Source organism: Epinephelus lanceolatus, chromosome 3 (genome assembly GCF_041903045.1).
Source record: "Epinephelus lanceolatus isolate andai-2023 chromosome 3, ASM4190304v1, whole genome shotgun sequence".
NCBI lineage: Eukaryota > Metazoa > Chordata > Actinopteri > Perciformes > Serranidae > Epinephelus > Epinephelus lanceolatus.
The window spans coordinates 9,295,018-9,313,005 of NC_135736.1; the positions used below are offsets into that span (position 1 = coordinate 9,295,018).

At 41.3% G+C, this 17,988-nt stretch overlaps 1 protein-coding gene across 4 annotated transcripts in view; it reads right to left on the reverse strand.

The window, feature by feature from the left end:
• Window positions 1-17,988, reverse strand: part of ank2a (ankyrin 2a, neuronal) — a 123,149-nt gene that overhangs the window by 70,746 nt on the left and 34,415 nt on the right. Inside the window, exons 4-30 of one of the 4 annotated variants that reach the window (XM_078164624.1) lie at window positions 17,331-17,429; window positions 17,112-17,210; window positions 16,792-16,977; window positions 16,360-16,383; window positions 14,506-14,604; window positions 13,959-14,057; window positions 12,838-12,936; window positions 12,521-12,718; window positions 12,019-12,117; window positions 11,797-11,895; window positions 11,512-11,610; window positions 11,125-11,322; window positions 10,882-10,980; window positions 10,586-10,684; window positions 10,082-10,279; window positions 9,685-9,783; window positions 9,133-9,231; window positions 8,269-8,367; window positions 8,057-8,155; window positions 7,853-7,925; window positions 6,302-6,428; window positions 6,094-6,172; window positions 5,848-5,951; window positions 5,389-5,424; window positions 3,082-3,306; window positions 2,840-2,938; window positions 35-189 (exon numbers count right to left, since the gene is read on the reverse strand). In XM_078164624.1, coding sequence (XP_078020750.1) covers window positions 35-189; window positions 2,840-2,938; window positions 3,082-3,306; window positions 5,389-5,424; window positions 5,848-5,951; window positions 6,094-6,172; window positions 6,302-6,428; window positions 7,853-7,925; window positions 8,057-8,155; window positions 8,269-8,367; window positions 9,133-9,231; window positions 9,685-9,783; window positions 10,082-10,279; window positions 10,586-10,684; window positions 10,882-10,980; window positions 11,125-11,322; window positions 11,512-11,610; window positions 11,797-11,895; window positions 12,019-12,117; window positions 12,521-12,718; window positions 12,838-12,936; window positions 13,959-14,057; window positions 14,506-14,604; window positions 16,360-16,383; window positions 16,792-16,977; window positions 17,112-17,210; window positions 17,331-17,429 — 3,088 coding nt within the window. Of the gene's footprint in view, window positions 1-34; window positions 190-2,839; window positions 2,939-3,081; window positions 3,307-5,388; window positions 5,425-5,847; window positions 5,952-6,093; window positions 6,173-6,301; window positions 6,429-7,600; window positions 7,648-7,852; window positions 7,926-8,056; window positions 8,156-8,268; window positions 8,368-9,132; window positions 9,232-9,684; window positions 9,784-10,081; window positions 10,280-10,585; window positions 10,685-10,881; window positions 10,981-11,124; window positions 11,323-11,511; window positions 11,611-11,796; window positions 11,896-12,018; window positions 12,118-12,520; window positions 12,719-12,837; window positions 12,937-13,958; window positions 14,058-14,505; window positions 14,605-16,359; window positions 16,384-16,791; window positions 16,978-17,111; window positions 17,211-17,330; window positions 17,430-17,988 lie in introns of those variants that run through there. The other 3 variants (XM_078164625.1, XM_078164630.1, XM_033624251.2) reach the window with 3 other exon arrangements.

Consider the following 17,988-nt stretch of genomic DNA (forward strand, 5'->3'; position numbering starts at 1 on the left):
TGGTTAGCATCACAATCTAGTTAAGACCTCTTACTTTCATCCATGCCATTCAGTATCTGGTTCAATTCCTCTTCAGTGAAGTCACAGTGGTGTTCCCTCCAGCTCTCCCCCGTCTCACTCCTTAAGATCACTAGCTCTCTTTCTGTTCCCCGCAGGGCTGCAAAATGGGGAATCTCCACAATCACAGGCCTAAAAAGGGTGACAAGGCAAAGTCAAACACAAATCAGACCTAGAAGTAAGTTTGTGGTAACAGTTTGGCAGAGCTGGCTCTAGCAGATATAATATGATGTTTGGGCTGATTTATGCAACTAAACAAACAAAACAAAAAAAGAACACGATTCAAATTTAAGTTAAAAAATATCAGGTGCATTTCATGCCTGGTAAAACAAACATATCCATGAAAAATCATTTGAAAAATATTTGAAGGGACTGAAGCAAAATTCAGAGCATATATGTTGTCTGGAAATGGCTCTTGATATGTACAGTGCCCTCCAAAAGTATTGGAACAGTGAGTCCAATTTGTTTACTTTTGTTGTAGACTGAAAACATTTGGGTTTGACATCAAAAGATGAATATGAGACAAGTGATCAACATTTCGGCTTTTATTTCCAGGTATTTACATCTGGATCCGATACACAACTTAGAAGATAGCATTATTTGTAATGGAACACAAAATTTTTAGGTGAGCAAAAGTATTGGAACATATAAACTTAAAATAGATTAAAGTGAATGAGACTTAATATTTAGTTGCAAATCCTTTGCTTTCAATAACTGCATCAAGCCTGTGACCCACTGACATCACCAAACTTTTGCATTCTTCTTTTGTGATGCTTTTCCAGGCTTTCACCGCAGCCTCTTTCAGTTGTTGTTTGTTTTGGGGGGTTACTCCCTTCAGTCTCCTCTTCAGCAGGTAAAATGCATGCTCTATTGGGTTTAAGTCTGGAGACTGACTTGGCCAGTCTAAAACCTTCCACTTCTTGCCCCTGATGAACTCCTTTGTTGTTTTGGCAGTGTGTTTTGGGTCGTTATCTTGCTGCATGATGAAGGATCTCCCAATCAGTTTGGTTGCATCTTTCTTTAAATTAGCAGACAAAATGTTTCTGTAGACTTCTGAGTTCATTTTGCTGCTGCCATCATGTGTTACATCATCAATGAAGATGAAAGAGCACGTCCCAGAAGAAGCCATGCAAGCCCAAGCCATGACATTACCTCCACCGTGTTTCACAGATGAGCTTGTATGTTTGGGATCATGAGCAGATCCTTTCTTTCTCCAAACTTTCGCCTTTCCATCACTTTGGAAAAAGTTAATCTTTGTCTCATCAGTCCATAAAACTTTTCCCAGAATTTTTGAGGCTCATCTCTGTACCTTTTGGCAAATTCCAGCCTGGCCTTCCTATTCTTCTTGCTAATGAGTGGTTTGCATCATCTGGTGTAGCCTCTGTACTTTTGTTCATGAAGTCTTCTGCAAACAGTAGATTGTGATACCTTCACTCCTGCCCTCTGGAGGTTGTTGCTGATGTCACTAACAGTTGTTTTAGGGTCTTTCTTTACAGCTCTCACAATGTTTCTGTCATCAACTGCTGATGTTTTCCTTGGTGTACCTGTTCGACGTCTGTTGCTTAGTACACCAGTGGTTTCTTTCTTCTTCAGGACATTCCAAATGGTTGTACTGGCTATGGCCAATGTTTGTGCAATGGCTCTGATTGATTGTCCATCTTCTCTCAGATTCACAATTGCTTCTTTTTCACCCATAGACAGCTCTCTGGTTTTCATGTTGGTTCCACCTCTAAATGCAGTCTGCACAGGCAAAACCTATCGTACCCAATCTGAAACTGAGCTCAGACATCCAGTGCTATTTATTGTTTGAATAATCAATGTAATTGGGAGACACCTGGGCAACAAAACACACCTGTCAGTCACATGTTCCAATACTTTTGCTCTCATGAAAAATGGGTGGGTTCAAACAAAAGGTGCTATCTTCTAAGTTGTGTATCAGATCCAGATGTAAATACCTGGAAATAAAAGCTGAAATGTTGATCTCTTGTCCCATATTCATCTTTTGATGTCAAACCCAAATATTTCCAGTCTACAACAAAAATAAAGGAATTGGCCTCACTGTTCCAATACCTTTGGAGGGCACTGTATGTGGCTCAGCCAGCGGCTAGCAGCTAACGGTGCTAACTCCATAAACAGCACTAAACAATGGTGGGAGAATGGGCGCTACACTTCTGTGATGCTGCAGTCCCGATATCAGCTGTAACCGGCGTATGAGCACAGTGCAAAGTTACTGCAATGAGCTAGCTGGTTGTGATACACACATGCCCAAACATGCGCAAGCGGACCAGCTTACTACAACAAACCACAGAGAAGCTTGGATTACAACATACAGAGGTAGCATGACCTCCCTCTCTACTCAGGATGCCATTAGTTGTCTATATCTTTACACAGCAAATAGCGGTTTTCTACTATATTAATGCTTTGAATGTTGCATACGGAACCTTTAATTAAACAAAAAGAAAAAATCCATTCCACATCAGGAGCAAAATCCAACTTGAAACAAGTCTGGTGATCAATACTATAGACTGAGGAAAGCATGGGGATACCGCAACAACACAAGGCAACAGATGGGGTGGTTTTAAACAAAGGCTTGCACTTTTATCGTGCCAAAAACAAAGGAATTAACAAATTAAAAATAAAAGAAGTTACTCATAAAAGTCATGTCACGGAAAACAAAAAAACAAAAAACTAAACAAAAACCACAGGTGGACACAGTGGAAAAATTTGGGTGGGTATGTGACCACTTCCAGAATGGTAGGGTGTCCCCCAACCATGGTCCTACCCGAGGAACTTGGTTCCTGGAGGACCCAGCTGCAGGATGCGACTGACCAGGCTCTCACCCTCATTTAGAGGGGGCGGAGCTGTGGGAAGGTGGAGCTTACTGATCCATGCGCAGCACAGAGGGGGAATGAAGAAGAAAATATGAACACACCACACAACAGTGTAAACACACTCACACAAGCAAAAACACACACACAAACTCAAACACACATACAGTACACACACATTCAATCACACACTTACCCCAAGAACTGGGCTCCAGTGGGTCCCACTTCAATGATGCGACCAGCCAGCCCCTCACCCTCCACCATAGGAGGCATAGAGGCCAGACGGTGTCTCTTCACCAGCCTGCATGTCACCCGCGTGGGTGCAGAACACTTTCTTGGTGGCACAATGATTCGCAGGCCGTTGTGACGGCAGCCACGCATGGCCCCGCCCCTGGCATCTACCATGAAGCTAACCAGGAAGCTGCAGAAAAGGGTCAGGCAAGATATCAAATTAATTGTATTTTAAGATGGGTTATTAATAATTGCAATACTTTGGGCACAGATATTAAGTCTGTTGACGATGAGCCTCCATGCAGACAAAGCAACTAACATTACAGTAAGAAGGAACCATTTTCATGACACCATTCAGTACTGATACAACAACAAGCATATCTCAGCAGATAATATTTCATTCCGGCCACTTCTCCCTCCAGTTTCATTCCACACAAAATTTTTATCTGCAAGCCAAGCAAGAACAGAGGAGGGCACTGAGCAGGATTATTTCTGGATAATCCTATGTGTCAAGGAGCAAACACATATCAAATATTAGAGATCTAGTACAAGCCTGTGCTTACAGTAAAGATTACAGTGCTAACTTAATGATGCTATAGTCAAACTGTGAGACCAGTAGTACCCTGGTTGAGTAACGTGTCCCTTTTTTTTAGAAACTACTGAGTGATTTTTTTTGATGGAACTATACATTTGTGAACAGTCTTTAAAGATTTTTGTCTTCAGCAGGAAGAAATGGGTTTGGAGTTTTGTCCCACAGGCAGGTAGGGCTGGATTTCGGTACCCGATACCTTTAAGGTAACAACCACAATAACCCAGTGCCAAACAGTATTGAAACTTCTCCAGTCAAATCATACCTGCATTTGATCCTTTCTGTACCCATATCTAGGAAAAAGTAGTATTTGTATGGTTCTGCAATCACCGTATGCATACAAATGGCTCACTACTGCGGCAGCTACAGCTCATATATTCTGTAGTGTGGTGAATTTGAGCATAATGTCTTTGACAGAGTTGGCAGTTCAGCGTGCCGAGATGCCAACAAAAGTATGCCTATACTACGCGTCTGTGGCATCTGGTGCATTTAGAATGCTTCCATTCACATAATGGGTATCGAAGGAAGTAGAAAAAAAAAGTATCAAATGAAGTTCTCTATTGGTATCAGTATCACTTTAAGGATGCTGGTACTGGTACTGCTGTTGTAACTTTTTAAACGATACCCAGCCATACAGGTAGGATAAGGAAGTCAGAAGATTCTGAGAGATGTACTACCACATTACTGATTTACAGCCTTTCATGGAATTTGCTGACGATGAGAAAAACATAGAGTAATACTATGCTGTGTGTCAAATCGCATACATCTGTACTTACGCTTACTATTTTGAGTGCATAAGTGCGTTCACACTGAGAAGTATGGAAAAATGCAGTGCACTATGAGTACGCGGATGGTGCACTCAAAACGGTCAAAAAGTTGAGTGTGGAACTATGTACACTTCTCGCCATAAATGGTCGCCATCTTGGCTATGTAGCAGAAGGGGAGGGACCACTTTTCAAACTGGAAATAGCAGCCGAGGACTGTGCAACTGTGAACGTTGCTGCATTGTACAAATACACGTTTTTTGCACTAAGCACCCCTATACTGTTGTTGGGTATAAGCCAGCAGTATGTTTAATGGGTTAATTTAGCAGTCTGTAATGATTTGGTACCGCGAATGATAACGTGAATGCTAATTCTAGTTTGCTAACTAGCTAATTTGCGGTCGTCATTTCCGGTGAGTGCACAACAGTCGTGTTTGGTTTGAGACAACACTACCCTTTTGAAATTTGCGCACTACACCAGTGAGTACATAGTGCACATAGTATACTACATAGAAGTATACTAACGGAAGTATGTGATGTGAGACACAGCACTAGTCTTATTCTGTAAGGACTATCAAATTAAGATCCAGCTGTCACGAACGCCCCAATGTGCAACATTCCTCTCAACAAACAATGCTATTTTATGAGGCAGAAAAATAAAAACAGTATATGAGGTTTATGTAACAGCAGATGCTCAAGATTAAATGAGTCAGATCTGCATCAAGGATAAATAAACTTGGTTGAAACATCTCTAGTAAACAAAACCCAAACCCTGAAAATATAAAGTCATGCATAATTAAATCATGCAGACAGATAGGATGGGAATGAGAAGATCATTTAATAGTGAATGAGAAAAAAAGTAGGGGTACAGAGGAGAGAAGACAGAGCGAGTAGCCAAAATAAAGAATAAAGAGTATCACCTGCTGTTGTCATGGTCTAGGCACGGAGAGGAACGGCTAGAAGCAGAATACAACAACACACACACACACACAATCACAAAGACAGCCAACACAAGAGAGTGCACAAAGAGGCAACGAGACAATAAACAAAAAGAGAAAAAGAGAATAAAGAATACGTAAAAGTGAGAAAACCTGACCAGAGACAGAAAAAAGATAGAGCAGCAAAGATAAAAGCATGGAATAGAGTAGAAAACACAGATGTGAAGGAGTGAAAAGTAATGTAAGGAGAAATTAAAATCAATTCAGAGGTGAGTCATACACTCCTGACAGTGAACAAAAGCAGGTGAAGGATGGAGTCTCCATTTCAGGAAATAAATAAACATCTTCAGTGTCACTTTAACACCAGGGAACAGAGTGAATTTGTTTGTGTTTGTGTGTGTGTGTGTGTGTGTGTGTGTGTGTGTGTGTGTGTGTTAATACCCAGAGTGAAGCAGACTGGAGGACAGCACGACATTATCAAGGTGCTCAGCACCCCAGCTCAGACGGAATGAGTCCTTGTCATGCTCTCTAGACAGTGCCGACACCTACAGACCAACAAACAGCCAAACTGGAGTAAGAAAACATCAAAATATTCTCAAATATTTCAAACTAAGAATACCTTAAGTCAGGTTATCTTAGATATCACCAACAGAATGACAACCATACTTTTTGTATGCTTGTCCTCACCTGGTGGCTTGTAAGCATATCTTCGATGAGAACTCCCTCTTTCTGATGGTAACTTTGGTGAATGGGAGTGTGCTGTGGCCTGTTGGAAAAGCAGGTTGGATATCCTGACTGTTACTGTATATATCTGCCTGTTTGTATGTTTGCATAATGGTAGTGAATGAAGGTATGAGTTTTTGTTAAAGGTGAGTATGTATGTGTTACTCGTCACCTGTCCAGGTTGTGGCTCATGTAGCTGAACCCGTCCAGGTAGTGTCCGGGCAGAGAGTCATCTCCCAGCTCTCTTAGATCCTCTGCTCTCAGATACTCTCCTCCGTCACCTGTCATCGTGTCCTCACCTGGGAAACAAAGAAGTGCCATTTGAGATATTGCAGAGAAAAAAGATTAATCACTATGAGAAACTAAAGTTGTCCATCTGGCCAGGAAGGTCTGGATGTTTACCTGCCGTGACAACATCGCAATGGCTGATATTATTTTGACCTTGTAAGTCTGTGTGTATGTGTGTCATAATGGCGAAATGTGGTCATGGTGACACATATAGTAACGATAACTTCCAAAGAAGCAGGTCTAAGGATTTTGCCTGGTGTTTATATGTCTGTCTGTCTATGGCCTGATCTTGTCAACGCAGTAGCATCACAACTGACAAGATGCAGTCAGGAAACTTTTTACAGGTGTGCAGTTAAGATCAAAATGAAGACCAAGTTCAAAGATGGATGTGGTCTGAGCAAGGGGGGTGGAAGTAGAGGGAAAAGAAGTTGAGAAGAGCCTATCCCAGTTGACATTGGGTGAGAGAGAAGGTACACCCTGGACAGGTGTTTATTTAGAGTCACCAATTAACCTAACCTGCATGTTTTTGGACTGTGGGAGGAAGATTGAGTACCCACAAAAAACACATGCTGACACAGGGAGAACATGCAGGAACCCTCTCTCTGTGACGCTAACCACTGCACTGCATTTGCAACTTCTTGCTTATTTTGACAAGTCCTCAGAACACACCATACTTCTGGTACATGCATGACTGGACTCACACATTTATCTGCAATCTGTAAGTAGCAATCACTTCACATGTGGAACATGATGTTGCCAATTTTTGTTGTTGTATTTTTGTATGTCAGCATTCCTTAATAGCAGGTGCATTCCTTAATAATCCATAATTATCTGAAATGTCATGATCATATCAACAACCACAGCACATTCCATGCATTTAGTTTCCACCACTGCATTAAAAACACAATCAAAGTTGTAATAACACCCAATAAACATCAAGGTGTTAGATCAACGAAGGTCTGCTTCTGTAAAATCAGGTCCATAAACTGCACAATAACAAAACTCAGCCATATTGAGGGCACAGACTCTCTGGGGATTATGGATGTGGAGTAAAATCCTGGAGATGGAATTCTCATATTTCAGTGTTTTAGCAATAAGTAAATGCTCTACTGTACACCACTGATTAGTAATACAAATAGAGCCCACACCAAGCTGGCAGAGCAGGGCAGACATTTTGCAGTACCTTCCAGCTCCACAGACATCTCAGATAATGGCTCGTCTTCCAGCCTCAGAGCTATGAAACATACAGCTTTAAGACCCACAGCTACAAAACTACATCACCAACAACACATAGCTCTTTATGACTACTGAGCAAAGGGAAATAGAGCTAGCCTGTTTTATCCAAGGTCAGTTTTGAGTTATAGTATCTGATGATAGGGGTAGCCTAAAAAGTAAGTTATTTGTGTTTTTGTGGTCTTTGTTTAAAGTAACTCACCTTCTTCATCAGACACATCAAGGATCTCAGTCATGGTCTCAGGAACATTAAGCTTGTGTTTCTCTGTGACCGTCTGATGTGACCCCCATTCACAGTCATGGAAAAAGACAACCAAAACAGAGAAAAGTTAAGTGGGTTTTCTGGGAAATTTAGGACAAAACATACTGGTTCCAGATTTGGAGTTTAAAGTTAACACAAGCTTACCGTTGTGGTAGTGATGACCTCCTCAGTGACGACTTTTAATGTGTCCACGACAGAGATGTAACCCAGACGTCTGGCAATGGACAGAGCAGTGTTTCCATTCTAACAGAAAGGCAGAGACAGTGTTCATGTGACATTAGAGAGATTACTCATTAACTTTTTTTTAACAAAACATTGCTTATTAATGCGAAGAGAGTAAATAATTTTTCTCTTACCACTGTAGTAGCATTGGGCTTGGCTCCATGTTGTAGCAACACATTAATAATGTGTGTGTTCCCTTGTTGTGCTGCCTGGTGAAGTGGTGTGTATCCATTCTATATAACGAAAATTGTTATCACTGTAAAAACTAAAACAGCCAAGACTTTAACTGTATTATGTCTCTTGCAAGTGGTAATACTCAGGGCTGAAAAATGCAGCCAACCGGCAGTGCTAAAAACTGCAGTTCCTTGAATAGCCACTTGAGGCTGGCCCCAAAAGTGAGTCAATCCCCTTGTACCCCCCATTTTAAAATGTCCAGCTTTACAGCAAAAATAGATATGTTTACAGCTTGGTTCAAAAAAACATTTTTATATAACTCACTCGTTTAAATATTATAGAGGCTTTAAGTTATGTATAATTACGGGCACAGCTGCTTTGAGTGACAGGTGGATGCCGTCTGTTGACACATCGCAACCACAATGACAATGTTAGGTTAAGTAACCATGGCGTAACCACAAATGTTTTGGTTGCCTGGTTGTACTCAAAGACCTTCTTACGTATGTTTCAAATGTTCAGTTTATTCAGTACATTTAGTTTGAATGGTTTTAAGTCTGTTTCTTGCTAGTGAAAAATTAACCATAGCTGTAAATGCACTGTGCTAACCAAGCTAGCAGCTAACGTTAGGGTTATCTCCACCCTATCACCCAAATGTGGTCACTTCTAGCTCAAAAAATCCAGGATTGCAACAGCCAAAATGCCCAACTCAAGGCTTCAAAACAGGAGTCCACAAACCAATGGATGTCATTACATTGGCTATGTCCATTGTATTTTTACAGTTTAAACTGAGTTTCTACACTACAAGTTTGACATTTGAATCCTACCTTTGTTTTGGCATTGACGCTAGCACCTTGCTGTAACAGGAAGTTCACCATCTTGGCATTTCCATAGTGACAGGCCACTATTAGAGGGGTATATCCGAGCTGAAGCGTAAAGAGGATGAGGAGATAAAAAGAAAAGAAAAAAAGGTTTTTTACAAAAGTCTGCTTTGTTGTATTTATTTGTGAAGAAGCTGTGCATAGCAACAAACAGTCACAGATACAAAAACCTCCGAATGATGTAGACATGTAATTTAGACATTGCCATGCTCCCCTAAAGCCAGCAGGTGGCAGATATGTTGTGTATGCATGTGCTACTTTTTATGATTTACTGGAGGGGAGATTCTTCACATTTAAAAAGCCACCAGTAAACATAACCTGCTGCTGTGAATACATACACAATAAACAACATAATACACACATTAAATAGTCAGCATATATAATTCCATGACGCTCTAGGACTTCACCACAGAATTTCCATGAAGTCATTAGTGCCTAGTCTTTGTCTGTTTATGCTCTGTAGTGTATTTGTGTGTACATTCATGTGTGTATTTGTACCTTAGTTTGCTGATCCAAGTTGGCATCATGTTTGGTGAGTATTTCTGCTGCACTGACCCTGTCCTCTTGGGCTGCGAGATGCAGTGGTGTCAGTCCGGTCTGTAACATACAAGTAGTACTGTTAGTGTCTTTGTGTCTGTGGTGTAACTACCCATAATTTGTAAATTATATATACAGTTGTTGTTGTTATGTGGGGCACGACAGGAAAACCTGTAACTCTATCCCTGTTGCATATTCTGAATGGATGCAAGATTAAAGACATACGACTCTATGCTTACGTCATGTGAAAATGTGAGAAGCAATGATGCAACCTGCACACTTAGTAATAGATGTAGTGTTCGATCAATATCAAAACAAGTGTCTGACAGAAATATTAAAACGTGTGTTTGCGTGTGACCTTGGTGGCTGTGTTGACATGAGCTCCTTTGACCAGCAGCAGGCTGGCCATCTCAGCGTGTCCTTCCTGGGCTGCCAGGTGTAGAGGGCTGACTCCCTGCTTGGTCAGGACATTGGTCTCTGCTCCATACTGCAGCAGTGCCAATGCGATGTTCGTTTGATTCTTTTTGGCTGCAATGTGGAGAGGAGTGTAGCCATTCTGGAAAGGGAGGACAGTGAACACACACAAAATGAAACTCTGGGTGAAACAGCAGGCATTTATGTTTGTTCTCAGAACAGCTCAACTCTTAAACATCAAGAATATCTCAGATTTTATTATCAGTTCTCTGAAGCTCTTGGTATCACCACTGTAATGTAAAACTGTCAACAAGATCTTGTGTTAATGTGAAGAGAAGGGTACACCCAAATGTAAACTGCAGTGCTGCTTGATCACTAAATAACTGCAACAGCAATGCATCACATTTTGTGAGAGTACTTTTCTCCTTCAAATCCTTTGTCTTCTAACCTTTGCCGTAGCATGAGGCGATGCTCCTTTATCCAGCAGAAGCAGAGCTACTTCTTGGTTGTCATAATGAGCTGCCACATGTAGCGGAGTCAAGCCATTCTGTAGGAGGAAACATTTGATTAGATGATTTATGTTTGTGTTACGATAAAGTGCTTTATGTTTTTGTTGTGTTTTGTATTCCTGCTTACAACCTTTCTATTCCACACTAGAATGACTCTATTTCAGAGACACAGTTGCCTGTTTCTATAAGTTATAGTCAAAATATTGTGTACAAATAATCCTGACTTTTGCTTTACCTTGCCAGCATCATCAGGAAGAGCTTTGCGTTGAAGGAGAAGTTTTGCTACATCAAGGCTTCCATACTTAGCTGCTACATGTAGTGGAGTGAATCCTTTCTGTGGAGGGAAAGAGGGAAAAGTTTGTGTCAAACCAGCATGTCCACACTGTTAATGTTCAACTGTATATTTGTGAGCCTATATAAGAATCTGTTTGTTTGATATTTCTCTGTCTGTGTGCATCATGTTCTATCCCCGTCTCACCTTCGTGGCCAGTGAGTGTGAAGCTCCAGCCTCTAGCAGCACCGCAGCAGTTTCTACCTGGCCCTCCCTGGCGGAAATGTGGAGGGGAGTGTAGCCGTTGGTGGTGGCGGCATCTGGATGTGCCATGTGCTGCAGCAGCAACTGGACTATGTCAGTTTTCCCCAAACGGGATGATATGTGGAGGGGAGTTTGGTCCTCCTGTGTATGAGGGATGAAAAGGCAGAGAGACATGTGGAGGCAACCGCATTAGAAAAGTCAGACACACAGCAGTCAGAGCTGAGGCAGGCGACATGACCCATGAGTATTTGTAAGCAACTCCGTGGATGGAATATTGCTTATTTATGATAAACAGAAGGAAAACAGTGATTGACTCTGATGATGACTCACCCTGGCTATGGCATCCACCAACGCTCCGTTCCTCAGCAAGCAGCGAACCACTTCCATTTGACCTGCTCGTGCTGCCATGTGGAGAGCTGTCTCACCACGCTGATATGCAAACACACGACATTTATGAGCATTACGATGCTGTACTGAATGAACCACTCAGGATCTCTGAGAGTACCTGCTAGGTGGTAGCATTGGGAAAAATACTGAAAATATTGCTGACTTTATGCCATACATATTTCTGACTACTGACTATAGAGAGCTGAACAACTATTTGTCCATACTCACAATGTTACGGACGTCAGGAGATGCTCCGTTTTGTAGCAGAAGTAAAACGATGTTGAGGTGGCCCATGAAGGCAGCTACATGGATGGGAGTCAGGCCAGACTAGAAAAAGCGAGAGACAATGAGAAAGAGGCAGAAAGATGAGCATAAAATACAAAGTTCAACACAGAAAAATGTTCTGTATGTACAGGTGCTGGTCTGAGACATTCCCACAAAGTGCCTCACCTCAGTGATGGCCTGAATGGAGGCTCCGTATTTGACCAACAGTTCCATCACCTTCACCCTGTTCTTCTTACAAGCGATATGGAGAGGAGTGAAACCATTCTGGTAGAGAGAAATATAAGAGAAATAAACAGATAAATTCTGTATGTACATCTGGAGAAAATGGAGTGTCATTTTATTATTGGCACTTTATTTGATTCTTTCGGGTGATTTGGCATTCCTCAGGAGCATTTACATGGTAAGTAATGAAATGGTAATGAATTGTATATCAGTAAATAATCATATGACATCTTTTTTGCTGCTAGCTAATGGTCTCATGTCTTACTAAGGAGAATAGACGGCATTTTCCTATGTTTAATTTAATTTGAAAGTTATTATAGGAATTAGAAGCACCTATTATATATTACTCACTCTTCCTGTCTGCTGCATGCTGCTTTGTATCTATTTGTGATTGTTAATAGCTATTTGTTGGCCTACACAATTGTTATTTTCTAAGAATGCCTACCAGTGCTCTAGCATTGGGATTGGCCTTCTTGTCCAGCAGAAGCTTGGTGACTCTATAGTGGCCGCAGTGAGCTGCGACGTGCAGCGCTGTGAGGTAGTCCAGTGTGACATCATCAACAGGCGCCTTGTGCTGCAGCAGGAGTTTTACACACTCTATGTGGTCTCCCTGGGCAGACATGTGCAGAGGCGAGAGTCCGTTCTGTGTAAGGACAAAAGGGACAATGCATGGGTAAGATGCAACAGGTCAGAAAAAGCAGTACATTGAAGAATGAAAATCTATGGGTACACTGACCCAGTAATGGCATCACCATACGCTACCTTAGTTCTGGCTAAGATGGGAGCTCCTCTCTCCAGCAGAATTTCCACTGCTGGGTCGTGTCCACTCCTGGCTGCACAGTGCAGGGGGGTCAGCCCATCCTGTGGGACAATCACACATGCACAGACAAACACATATTTATACAGATTAATCTAGTGTGTGTGTTTAAACGAATGATGGCAACTAGATGGCACTCAGCTTGTGGTGCTCAAAAAAACCAAAAATACATTTGAAAAACTCAACAGCAATGTCTCTTTCCAAGAATCATGTCCTGGTTACTCAAGATAATCCACAGACCTTGTTGTGAGCAGTTTCATGTGGGAACAATTTTACCACCATAAGTATCACCACGCATAAACATTGATGGGGTCCTCCTTGCCTGAAGTGTAATGTTAGGTGGGCTAGGTGGGCTAGATTTCTGGAGTGAGACATAAGTTGACATGAGTTTTTCAAATGTATATTTTCTTTGCGCTTTGAGCATCACAAGCTGAGTGCCATCTAGTTCCATCATATTCGAGAGAAAGCAGAAATCTCGGCCGATATCTCTAACAGTCTGCAACTGACATTAACACAACTTGGAAAGATAACTAGCACTACAGAAAAGAAAAAATAGGTTCTTTGGAGTTTGAACTGTCTCTGAAAGCAGTTACTTCGGGATGGCTTGTGACTACTTAATAAAGTTGATGTCCAGTCTTGAATTCATTCATTCATTCATCTTCTAACCGCTTCATCCTCTTGAGGGTCGCGGGGGGGCTGGAGCCTATCCCAGCTGACATTGGGCGAGAGGCAGGGTACACCCTGGACAGGTCGCCAGACTATCGCAGGGCTGACACATAGAGACAAACAACCATTCACGCTCACATTCACACCTACGGACAATTTAGAGTTATCAATTAACCTTGTCCCCAATCTGCATGTCTTTGGACTGTGGGAGGAAGCCGGAGTGCCCGGAGAGAACCCACGCTGACACGGGGAGAACATGCAAACTCCGCACAGAAGGGCTCCCACACCCGGGATCAAACCGGCAACCCTCTTGCTGTGAGGCGACAGCGCTAACCACCACACCACCGTGCCGCGTCCAGTCTTGAATAAATATTAAAATTATATTGAGTAAGAGTCTCACCCTGGTTTTAGCATCTATCTGAGCCCCACGGTCCAACAGCAGGGCCACCATGTTGGTGTTGCCTCTCTTGGACGCCACATGGAGAGGCGTTATCCCATTCTGACAGGCAAAGAAAAAAATTAAAGTTAGTTTCACCACCACCTCTTTTAATTTTACACAGCAAAATGTGAAAATGTTCCAACCAGAAAGTCCCACAATCAGTTTTAATAATAGTGTGTATGCTCTTATCTTTTTGTTTCTGAGTTGATAGCAACATCAGAAAGTTATATCACAAACTACTCAACTGAATTTAAATAAAGTGAAACTAGCTTCATGGGCTAATCTCAAGAAAGCAATGCATCTAGAAACATGCCCAAACAAATGCAACATTTGACAGACTATGGGGGAATGCAGTTAATAAAAGCTAAGCTAAGCTAAGATTAAAAGTGAAAGTTATATGGTAAACAGTAAACACACAGATCTGCAAGCCTCACACATGTCAGGTTTTAATAGATAACAATACAGTCCAGAAAATGCCTTGATTTGATTAGTGGAAATGGGGCGATACCCTGGCTGTGAAGTCCACAGCAGCTCCTCTGTTCAGCAACAGGGTGGAGACATTCACGTTACCATAGTGAGCTGCGATGTGCAGAGGGGTAAACCCACTCTGTTTGAGACAGACAAGGAGAGAGGAGGGGAGGAGAAAGTGACAGGGAAAGGGAAAGAGGTTGGAGGACACAAAGAGGAAGAAACAGAAGATTGGTTGGAACAGCAGTTGAGGAAAAAGGAGAGCAGTTGCAAAGGAAGAGCCAAGTAAAATGAAATGAGATGAAAAGAAAGAAAAAACAAAAGCATTGAAGAAAGCAAGCCGGAAAGAAAAGAAATGTAATAAATAAATAAAATACAGAAAGAAAGAAAGAAAGACAAAGAAATGATAAACAAGTGAAAGAAATACAGAACGCAAGAAGAAAAGACAGAAAGAAAGAAAGAATAAAGACAAAACGAAATGATAAATGAACAGAAGAAAAAAGACAGGAATGAAAGACAAAGGAAAATAAATAAAACAGAAAGTAAGAAGGGCAAAGAAATGAAACATAAAAGAAAGGAATATAGAAAGAGAGACAGAAAGACAAAAAGAAATAAAGACAAAATGATACGAGTGAAAGAAATACAGAGCGAAAGAAAAAAGAAAGAATAAATAAAGAGAAAATAAATAATACATGAACAGAAGGATAAAAGACAAGAGGAAAGAAACAAAGAAAGAAAGAAAGAAAGAAAGAAAGAACGAATAAATAAAGAGAAAAAGAAATGATACATGAAAAAAGACAGGAGGAAAGACAAAGGAAAAATAAAACAAGGAAAGACAGAAAGAAAGAAAGAAAGAAAGAAAGAAAGAAAAGAATAAAGACAAAAGAAATGATACATGAACAGAAGAATAAAAGACAGGAAGAAAGACAAAGGAAAAAAAAAATAAAACACAGAAAGAAAGAAAGAAAGAAAGAAAGAAAGCTCAGATTGCTTTTCTGTGGCGGATACAGGACAGAAACCTGACTACTGAAGCAGTATTACGATGAGGCAGCATGCTGAAAAAAGAAACTAGACACATCAGTGAAAGAAGAAGCAAGAAAAAAAAAATGAGCATACCTCAAAATAGCACAGGCAATACATAATACATGCAAAAACCCTGTAATTCTGCCATGCTTGCTTTAAACTAAATGGTGAAAAAATCAAAGCAGTTTGGTTTTTGAATATCAAAGGTTCAAAGTAAAGGACATTAAAAACCAAAACTGAAATACACAAAGCAACTATACGCACTATGTGTATCTGCTTGGACAGACAAATGGACATTTACATATCAGCTACATATCTATGGTACACAGTTGTAGGTGGGTTCACTCCTTACCTTCCCATTCTGATAGACATGGTGCAATTTAATTAAGAAACAGAGTTAACTTAAAGATCAACAACGTGTTTCAGAGAGGAAAAACAATGCTATCAACGTGCTTAGAAGTACACATGCTGAAGGTTATGCAGAGAAAAAGCAGTAAATAAGGAAGTGAAGTTTGACTGGAACGCCGTCAGCGTTTCAGTCACAAATCTGTAACACTAATACAATTTAAAGAGTGACTCATTCATTTAAAATCAAAATAAAAAATGTAAAACAACCTGTAATTAAAATGCAATAAACCTGACATTCTCTGGGATCTATTGATACAACACAGTGTCTTATGCTGTCAGCCATGCAGGAGTGTGTAGTAAAGCATAGTCTGCTGCATGCATCATATTAATGGTACATAATTCTGACATGCAGGACTTCACAAATCCTTGTTAAATGAGGGAAAGATCAGGAAAAAAAGCTCAAAGACATGGTCATAAGTGATCATAAAAGGCATTAAATGAAGAGTTGATAGAGTCTGTATACCTCTGTGGTTCTATTGACCATCATCTGGTTAGGACGCATAGGGAGAGAAAGGGGGATAGGGTGTAGGATTGTTAGGGAAAGGGCTTATCACAACATTCACATAAAACACAGGGTAAGTTTACACAAATAGAAAACAAAAGACAAAGACGAGGAAGGAAACCAGAAAGCCTTCTGATAGAGGCTCTGTCCATTAATATTATCATACTCCTAAATGGCAGCCAAATAGTCGATAAAATGAATAAAACTGTCAACATGAAAAATCATCTATTCAGTATGATGCATTATCATACACTTCCTCTTTCGCTCTCCCATTTTGTAATACACTCTCCCCTGCTTTTCTCCCTTCATCTCTCTCTCTCCACCTCCATCTGGCACTCCACCTTCGCCCTTCTCCCCCCTCCATCAATTCCTCCCCACGACGCCCTCCCTCACCTTAGACTGGACGTCAGCATTGTGGTCGTTCTGGAGCAGTAGTGCGGCAGACTTTGTGTCGTCTTTGCGGGCCGCAATGTGCAGGGCCGGGAGGCGGACCTTACCCTTGGTGTCGTGCTCCAGCAGCAGGGAGACCACTGAGTTGTGGCCTTGCTGGAGAGCGATGGCCAGTGGAGTGAAGCCATCCTGGAGGAGCACAGAGGAAGGAGCAAGAAAAATTAATACAATCAATTCAGAGAGACGCAAAGGAAAATAGGGATATTAGTATTATTTAGTTTCATAACTCAACACATATACAGGTACATAAAGTGCAAACTTACCTCTGTTGCAATGCTTTGGTTCCCATCATTTTCCAACATATATCGCACCACCTCCAAGTGATTCTCTTGGGCTGCCATGTAGAGTGGAGTAAAGCCATTCTGTAGAGGCAAAAGCATACAGTCCATATGTGCACACACATATAATGTACACCCTTGGCGTTGGGGTTACACACTTTTTCATGATTTATCTAATAGATTTTGATCCTTGAAGCTTCTCACCTGTGACTGAGAGTTGACATCTGCTCCTCTCTTCACCAGTAGTCTGACTACTTCTTTTTGTCCAGCCAGTGAGGCAATATGGAGGGCAGTGTTTCCTTTCTGCAGAGATAAACAGGGTTAGGGCCACCAGCCAAGTGTGCATATTGTGTGGATATAAACACCTTAAAGACTGCAGCTGCTTGAAAGGGATGCAAGTGCAAAGGGTGTAATGGCACAGAAACCTCAATTCCCATCTCCTCCTTAAAACTAAATTATGCAAACTGATAATGCACTTGTGTTTATGGTCTTGCATCTGTTTTCATTTTCAGGACTTACTGACTGATTGAAGGGCAAAACCAGCTGCAAGGTAATCCCTGCAGGCAATGAAGTACCGTTAATTTATCAGTAGAACCCCCAAGAGGGGGCCGGGGGCCACAGTCGCCCTGATACAACTGCTGCCCACCCCTTCCCAGCAAAAAGACAAACACTCATGTTTTAAGCTAGATAGTGGTATTTTTTGAAACTAGACAAGCTAAGGCATCCAGTGGGAACAACCTTGTCAGCACAGTGTTGGGAAGGGGGCTAAATAATGCTCCAATGTTAGGCTAAATTTTGGGGAGGGGTCAACTGGCATGGCCATTTTCAAAGGGGTCCCTTGAATTCTCACCTCAAGATATCT